The sequence below is a fragment of the Nicrophorus vespilloides genome, unplaced genomic scaffold (genome assembly GCF_001412225.1).
Source record: "Nicrophorus vespilloides isolate i.1.1-1 unplaced genomic scaffold, Nicve_v1.0, whole genome shotgun sequence".
Classification (NCBI taxonomy): domain Eukaryota; kingdom Metazoa; phylum Arthropoda; class Insecta; order Coleoptera; family Silphidae; genus Nicrophorus; species Nicrophorus vespilloides.
Genome location: NW_017100114.1, coordinates 578,367 through 587,605, shown reverse-complemented (window position 1 = coordinate 587,605; position 9,239 = coordinate 578,367). Strand labels below are relative to the sequence as shown.

Below are 9,239 nucleotides of genomic sequence, written 5' to 3'. Positions count from 1 at the left end.
GAGAAACCATCGATGATGAGGAAACCAACGATGATCAGGAAACCATCGATGATCTGGAAACTATTGATGATCAGGAAACTATCGATGATCAAGAAACTATCGATGGTCAGGAAACCATCGATGACGAGGAAACCATCGATGATGAAGAAACCATTGATGATGAGGAAACCATCAATGATACACAAGAAACCATCAATGATACGGAATATAACACCAATGATACAGAATATATTACCAATGACGCTGAATATAACATCAATGATGCAGAAACTATGCAGTTTAATAATATGATCTACGATAACGGTGAACTTGTCGGGTATACAGATGACTCCCAAGACGAATTTAAGATCAGCCCATATCAGCCGTTCGAAGATGTCGGCTATTTGAAATCAAGGATGGAGAGACAACCTGTGGCTTCTGATTTTAAGATGTGTGCCGCTTTCGCAGCTGTCAATACTAAGCACATTATTGCAGCATTGCAACCGTTCCCGGAATATTTTGATCCTCAAAACTCATATGCACAGTTCAATATGGTAAGTCAGGTTTTATGAAAATAATGTGTCCTACAATATTTTTTTTATTTTCAGCAACGCATACTAAATAGAATGCCAAGTTTTGATGAAATCGATTGGCATAGGTTGCCACGTGATCAGTACTATCTTTTAGATTGGATTGTCAATCAAGATTTAGAGAAAGAATTGCAGCACGTGACGATTGTTTGTATCATGAAAATCAGTTTATTATCTTTTCTAATTATTTTTCATTACAGGAAAGTGTCGGCAACCAGTATTTACACAGCCAGTTTGCTATATGCAAACCAGATCTGGTATTCCGCGTACACTATGCTAAGAAACGGGAATACGACTGGTTACACTCGATCATAGGAGAGAGTTTATATTTTGGTTACCATGGTACTTCTTTGAGTCACGTTCATTCTATCTTGTCCAAGGGACTGGGTGCATTTATGAACTTCAATGATGTAACGCTTGATATATTTATTTGCATTTTTCAACTATTAGTAACTTCTTCTTTTGCAGCCTAATGACATCTACTCTAATGGATTCTGGATTTGCAAGGACCTTCTGGGTGCTCGTAAGAACGCTCCGATGCAAGCGACTTGGCCACTGACCAAGACTTACAAGAGTCTCTGCATTGTTTTCGTCGTTGAAATCATTACCGAAGATGATGATAGGCCATTAGTCACTGAATATAAATGCATGCCGTTCTATAAGACCAACGATTTTAGTCACATGAGAATCAAATATCTGTTGGTCTTCTATGATAAACCAGGGGTTCAAGCGGAACTCGACGCCAAGGTGGAAATCGCTACAAGTATGCGTTACATAATCTTGTGAGTAAATAAATACTTTAGATATCAATTAAAATACTAAATATATTTCATATTTTTATAGGTAAGCACATACGACTTCAAGCAGATCTGCATATTTTCGTTTCAAATTATTATATTTAGTTAAGAAATAGCGGTCCTTTACTTAGCGAAGCCTAAATGTTGTGAGAATCGATGTTACTAATACTTAAAATAGTCGTAGTGAAAAATAGTATTAACTAAATGTCTGAAATAAACTTGATGTATTATTAAATTAAGTGAAGCTAAATACCAAATATAAACTTAATTATATAAGATAAATGTATAGAATATATATGTGTCTAAATAATTGATGTTTGTTCTTTAATCTATATAATATTAATAGTATTAAGATCAGTATTCTTAAGTCTATGTAACCTCGATTCCGCAATTTGATTACATCAACTCGAAGTATGAAAATTGAAGCTCGAATAAAGAAATTTAATATATTCAATAAGTTATAAGACCTGTAGATTCAATGTAAACAAAAGTAATTAGATAATTCCATGGAGAAAGGATTAAATCCTGTTAATTCCATGGAATTATTAGAGTTAATATATAATATTATTGGATGTTAATTAGGATATAAATTATAATGTATGTTGTGTACTAAATGTAATTTAATAATATCTGAGACAGCTTGGACCGACTATATTATGTTGTGCATTAGAATAGTAACTTTTTATGGATACTTTGCAATAAATAAACGCTTCTTAAAAATAATCATACCCTGTATAAATTCACTCACATCTATTCAACCTTTGACCTTGCTTAACGTTGTCCTCTTGATGTATTGAATTTTGCACCGAAAATAGTGCTATTTTTTTGCTGACGTCAGTGCAGGTTCATTTCGACGTTAAGCAAGGGTAACCTAGGGTTTTATTGGTTTTAAAGGTTTCTGTTATTTTCCGGAATAATATTATGACATACTTCATACAACTAGTGCATCATCGATTTTTAATTTGTACACACCCCATCTGCATACATTAGTGCAATTAGAGATCTAGATTAGAAGAGCGGGAACATTTTACAAGTATCCTAAAAAGGTTATTAGGTGTTTTTTTGTTTGCATGGTTGTTTCATAATTGTTAATATCCAATTCACCTTCAATTTTGTTTTACCGAAAATTTGTAATTGCTATTACGAGATGGATAAGGAAAGACATTAGTAAACCAAATGGAAGACGTGAATTGGGTAAAATCAATAATTTTACATGTTAATGTTTATATGTTATATCTAAACTAGTATTGCATAATTTGTGACTCCTAGATATCTATCCCAAAGGACGACCAATCCAGCTGTTCTTCATGTGGTCCGTAGAAGTCATCTGCCTCATACAATCCAGCATTTCGTTTGCTCTGTTGCTAGCCGCAACAATATATGATTTCATCAAAACCAGGTTCATCATTCTCAACCTTGTTTTCTTCTCCAATCTGGCTAATACATCCTTCGAAAACTTCTTCATTGCCGAGGTGTTTTACATTTTACTCATTTTCGATGTTTTGGAAGATCTCTTTCAGGATTAGGCTTAAGCTAAACATTATGTTATCCTTTTTAGCAATGTACTTTTAATTAATTTTAGGATCTGCGATTAGTTTTTTTCATTATCAGCTTTCGATGTTGTTGTTATCATATAATAATTTAATGTATTTCAGTGATAAGTTATCGGGTAAAATAATATAAAGTCACTAAAATACCACGAATTATGGGTAAAGAAGTTACAGTTTCTTTGGTTATTCTCTATTTTTTGTTCTTGGTAAAAAAAATTAAACGTACTTACAAGAAATCAATATATTGAAGACTCATAAACCGCAGAAGCTGTTCCTTCAGGAAATCCCAAGAACAACCACAAGCAAAATGGTAAATTGAAATTTGGTACCATACATTGTTAAATTGCCAACAAATGCATTTGGTACTAATGGAGAAAGTACGGATTGAGGAATATCAGTATTTCTAGTAGATAGCAAATTATAGCAAAAGGTAGGTAAATTTAAAGGTAGTTAAAGATACAATCTTGATAAAATTAATTAGGAAATTGAAAATGATGTGTGAGATTTACTTTTTTCGTGTTAAAATTTATGTGGAACGAAAAGGAAAACTCTTTAATAATTATTAAAACTTGAAACGTAAAAAACTTGAAGAGGACGTTATTAATAAAAAACAAATATAAAATACGTAAAATCGAATCAAATTCATTATGATTTGGATGTATGGTTTTAATAATTAAAAAAAAATAATTAGAATAATTATATAATAATTATAAGGAAATATAAATATTTACAAAAAACTAAATCGATTCAAGTGTCATGATTTAATAAATCAATACTGTGTGCTTTCCTTCACTGGAGAATACAAATATAACGTCATTCATTTCTTATACTTAAATTTCGCGTATCTTTTACAATGATTAATTAAAACGAGTTATATTTCAAATATATATAGATATAAATATAATATAAACAGTAATTATATCGTTCTAACATATTCAGAACTATTATTATTATTTTCCTTCATTTTTTCTATAAATTTTGTTGTTTTAAAGAGAATATGAATCAGTTGTTGTTTCAATAATTCATAGTTAAAAATAGATTTATTCATTTTGAAATCATTTAATGTTATTGAAAATGATGTCTTTTTTATCAGTTATTTTTGATAAATCAAAATAACATTAAATAATTACAATTTGAATAAATCTATTTTTAACTATGAAGTATTGAAACAACTACTGATTCATATTTTGTTTAAAACAACACAATTTATATTTACATATTTTCTTTAAAAACAACATAAATAATCTTAAATTAATAAAATACTTTATTTTAAGTAATACAAAAAAATGGATCATTAACTAAAAAATAATAATATTGATAATTTTCATAAATAATAGTATATTTTGTTATTGTTAAAATATGAATACATAACTTATCTTCAGTTTAGCATTTAACCTAAGGTTATCCATATAATTTTTCTTAACTATTTTTGGAATATATTACTTCAAGTACTACTATGTATACACAAATAGCATCAACAAAGTATATCTCTTATTAAACAAATCTAAAGATATTTAAGACAAATATTTTAGATAAGGCTTACAGGTCTAACGGATCACATTAAACCAGAGGTTTAGGACAAAAAAAAAAGAAACATGTTTTTTATCTCTATTGTCGCAGTAATCTAATCAGTAAGCTGGTAATGAAGTATTTTGCGAGTAAATAATAATAAAGGGAGATAAGCGATGAAACATTGGTTGTGGTTCCATGGGATATGGAGTTAGCTTGGGTCAAGCTTTAAAAAAAAAATGCGACTGTTTACACGTGCCTGTGAGTTATTGCCTGTAAAAGTACTAATTATATAACTAGGCCGAGTATAAATCCCACGGTCGATTAGGCATCAGGAGAAAGCAATGTGCTCAATTTGATTTTCTTGTTTCTTGCTCTTCTTTCCCTGCAAGAGACATTGGCCATGAACAATGGCGTAAGCGAATCGGTTTTGGCATCAGTATAAATTCTGTTGCGTGATAATTATACTTCGGTCTAGTCATATGGTCGCACATGCATGCACCCATGTATTACCTTGCATAAGTAATTCCAATGGGAAAGGAACGAAGCAGCAAAAATAAAATAAGACGAAATGAAATGAAGGAGCGAAAAAGCAAATAGAGAGTACTTTTTTTTATTCTGCTACGTGCAGCTAAACACACCCACTCGGAACAGGTTTACACTCACAAAACATTAAAATACCGAGCACCGAAACCCAGATCAGAGTTTAATCATCAACAGAGGCGACCCCGAAACTCATCCTTATCTCCGTATGCCTAATTGGACAAGCAAACAGAATTGTTAGTATTCACGAAGATCCTACTTTTCCATAACCAAGTGCATTTGTTCCAATCTAACATATTCGTACCACGATGCAATGAGCGTTTGTTGTTTAATTAACTAATTAGAATAGATCGCACATCCTTAATTTTCCATTGATTTCATGTCTGCTTCCACTCGTTTACGTGTTTATTTATTCGTGTATTTAAAAGTAGCGTGTCCTCTGCTCGCTGTGATAGTACTTTAATTTGCATCAGCTTATTTTGGTACTTGGGTCTTTGGCCTTTATGCAATGGAATAGTTTTTAGACGCAATTCGCACATTATATATAAATATATGTATACAGAATGCTACATGATTCACGCGAGACAAGATGTTTCACAAAAATAATAATAGTTGTGTCTTCTGCACCATCTGCCAAGATAACGCAATAACTTTGTTGTCAGTTCCGACACAGACGTGAAAAATAACACCTAGCATAGGAAAAAGGATTTCAAACTTTGTTTAATTGTAGCGCGCGCGACATTCCAAATATAAATGGATATGATTCACATGTTCTAGAAAAAAATCTACAATCCAATCTTCAACTGAAAACTTATATTGTAAAAGCGTTATTTTGACATAATGAAGAAATACTGTATAATCAAAATGTATTATTACTTCTTTAATCTTTTATAATTGCGTTTTGTAATAATACTATTTTTAACGTTCTAATTTAAAAATGTAATTAAATTTATTGTAAACGTTCTATGGAAAAACTCAAATTACTTAGGAATGCAAGCTTATTGTGAAGGGTCTGTATTTAGCCTGTTCTCCAAACTTTTTAAGCTTTATAATACATTACATCGATGCACTAGGTTTAAGGCCTATTTTAAGGGCAGGCTGATGATCAATGGTCACTGATATCTATGTTTTTCTATGTGAATTAATACGATTATTATTTTTTTGAACTGGTGCGCGCGGACTCGTCTCATGTGTTTCGAATCGATTCCCTTCCCGTTTCGTGACGCCAGTGTCGCTTATGTTAGTTCACTTGTGTGGTGTGTGAGTGTGCTGTCGGAATTGCGCGACGATTCTTCAACTTCAATTGCTCCTAGACACCTACGTTAAATGATTAACCTCAATAGTGTTTGTTTATTATCGCAAAGGAATTGATAACGAGTCACCTCTAGATCAGCCGAAATGAATCCCCACAAAATGGTGTTCCAGAAGGTTGAGGTGAACAGAACGGTCTGGGAGGTACCTGAAAGGTATCAGACCCTCTCAGCTGTCGGTTCTGGCGCTTATGGACAAGTCTGGTATGTGCTTTTGAAATTTTTGCACAGTCCACAGCTTCAACCCCTGATTGCGCTATATATATGCCCCTAGTTCAGCGATGGATACACATACCAACACCAAAGTAGCAATTAAAAAGTTAGCCCGTCCATTTCAATCTGCTGTCCATGCCAAACGTACATACAGGGAGCTGAAACTTTTGAAACACATGAAACATGAGAATGTTATTAGTCTACTTGATGTCTTCTACCCACACAACGACACCAATCAGGTAATCTTATCTCGGAATTGGGATTGAAACGTTTCGCGGACATGCCCGCGGCATACATTTGGAACTATTTGTTTACTGCAGGATTGCTCTGTATGAACATGAACAACCATTCTGCATGCTCAGCCAAAACAACAAACTTTACTCGGCCATTGGGGTCTTTCGCAATACACATGAATTATGCAAATTTCACCTACTTTCTCATTGCAATTGCAGAAAAATGTATGTTGCCAGCACATGACATCTATGGTAGACTGCCCATAATACATCTAGTGGGTTGCCTACCATTTTTAATTCTAAAGGATCATTAAATTGATACTAAGAACTATCATGAATCTAGATATTTACTGTTAGATTTTGATACGTTTCCTATATATTTAAGACCTATACTATAAACCAGGGGTTCCCAAACTGTGCGCCCTAAGATAGACCAATGTTTTGAATTAGGGCGCCGCGGAAAAATTCTGATATATTAAGGACGCCGCAAACCGAAAAAGTTTGGAAACCCTTGCTGTAAACGCATACTATAGTGTATATAAGGTTTATTATACTATACAATATATTGTTATTCACGATATTTCTTGTATAGATATGTAAATTTATGGTAGTAAACAAATAATACAATGGACTCACTCCACTATCAGAAGACACAACAATATCGTTGAAAATAATATACTATTTCAATATGTTTACACTATAATCCAAATAAGAAACTACAACATTTAATTGAACAATAGAAAATATTTACATCATGTACAATAATACTTTATAAACATACCATCAACAATATATTAATAAATCATGAATTATAAACAATAACATCATTTAAATGAAACACAATTCATATATATTGCTTAAGGATGTCAATTAAAATAATTTAACCACCATATTAAACTTTAAATATGAAATTTATATTAATTATGCTGGCTGTTACTGGCAGCATTATTGCTACAATACATGTAATAACAGTAATCAAATATTTGTGATATTTTAGATATATCTAGTAACTCACCTGATGGGCGCAGATTTGAACAACATCATAAGAACACAGCGACTTACTGATGATCATGTCCAGTTTTTAGTCTACCAAATTCTTAGAGGCCTTAAATACATACATTCGGCAGGCGTCATTCACCGGGTAATATCAGATGACCTAGGTCGCTGCCCAAACTAATCATATTTTTTTGCAGGACCTGAAACCGTCCAACATTGCAGTCAACGAAGATTGCGAATTGAAAATCCTGGATTTCGGTTTGGCTAGGCCTACAGAAACGGAGATGACCGGGTACGTTGCTACCAGGTGGTATAGGGCTCCAGAGATCATGTTAAACTGGATGCATTACAACCAGACCGTCGACATCTGGTCTGTCGGCTGCATCATGGCTGAACTACTTACATCCCACACTTTATTCCCCGGAACAGATCGTATCCTTCACGACAATGTGTATTTCTAATGATTTACTGTTTTTAGATGAGAATCATTCTTTTTTCCTTAATTATTTGTATAGATATACACCAACTGAATTTAATAATGGAGATTTTGGGTACTCCAGGGGAAGAATTCATGGCAAAGATAACATCGGAGAGTGTAAGCAGATAATAATTGCCACGTTAGTTCTTTTGATTAATACGTTTGGTTCTTAGGCTCGTAATTACATCAGAGCATTACCAGCAACACCTAAGAAGGATTTGAAACAGGTCTTCCAAGGAGCAAACTTGCAGGCCATCGATTTGTTGTCGAAGATGCTGGAATTGGATAGCGATAAGCGTATCACCGCCGAAAGAGCTTTAGCTCATCCTTATTTGGAACAGTATGCTGATCCAAACGATGAACCGATATCCGGGTCTTACGATCAGAGTATTGAGGACATGGAACACGCTGCTGATGAATGGAGAGGTAAGTGCTTGTACTATGCTATGACTATGTTAAATAGTAATTAAATCCTGTTTTTAGAGCTAGTTTTGGAAGAAGTCAGGTCGTTCGTACCCCAGGTTTTGGATGAAATCCAGTAGTAAATTCACACTAACACCTTAAAAATTTGTTAAAATTGTTCTTATATACGTATGTATTTATGTATACATATGAAATATATATATTTATATATATATGTATATATTTATGTTTACTATTTACAATATTTTATTAATTTTAAACTATATAGGTTATAAAAAATTATTTTCTACATAACTTATTTACACTGAATTCAAATGCTTTATTACTATGTTTTCTTTTCCATCAGTTTATTTTTCTTGATATGCATAAAAGTAATAAAGAAGAAGAAAAAAAACATATAAAATAAAAAGACTACTTTATTATTAATATTTTTTCTTGTTTTCCTTTTTGATTCTCTTTAGATACCTTTAGAAATTATAATAAGTACATAAATACATCCGCAGCGAAACATAAGATTAAAAGTAAACAATCCCATTAACTGAATAAAATGATAAAGAGGATACTTAACAAACAAAAATATAAAATAAATCATAAAACACCATAATAGTTACGGTAAAG

General features: G+C 32.4%; 2 protein-coding genes across 2 annotated transcripts in view; both read left to right on the top strand.

Annotated features, from left to right (window-relative positions):
* The window catches only part of LOC108568725, a 2,307-nt gene extending 683 nt beyond the window's left edge, over nucleotides 1-1,624 (top strand). The window contains exons 2-6 of the mRNA XM_017929961.1: nucleotides 4-533; nucleotides 588-716; nucleotides 770-979; nucleotides 1,038-1,351; nucleotides 1,413-1,624. Coding sequence (XP_017785450.1) covers nucleotides 4-533; nucleotides 588-716; nucleotides 770-979; nucleotides 1,038-1,351; nucleotides 1,413-1,416 — 1,187 coding nt within the window. The 3' untranslated portion in view covers nucleotides 1,417-1,624. The remainder of the gene's footprint in view (nucleotides 1-3; nucleotides 534-587; nucleotides 717-769; nucleotides 980-1,037; nucleotides 1,352-1,412) is intronic.
* A 3,420-nt stretch (nucleotides 1,625-5,044) lies between these two features.
* LOC108568750 (mitogen-activated protein kinase 14B-like) lies at nucleotides 5,045-8,788 on the top strand. Its single transcript, XM_017930022.1, has 8 exons — nucleotides 5,045-5,204; nucleotides 6,333-6,482; nucleotides 6,553-6,730; nucleotides 7,722-7,865; nucleotides 7,918-8,152; nucleotides 8,236-8,315; nucleotides 8,372-8,624; nucleotides 8,682-8,788. Exons 2-8 carry the CDS (start codon nucleotides 6,367-6,369, stop codon nucleotides 8,738-8,740), a joined length of 1,065 nt encoding a protein of 354 aa, XP_017785511.1. The 5' UTR covers nucleotides 5,045-5,204; nucleotides 6,333-6,366; the 3' UTR covers nucleotides 8,741-8,788.
* Nucleotides 8,789-9,239: the final 451 nt, after the last annotated feature.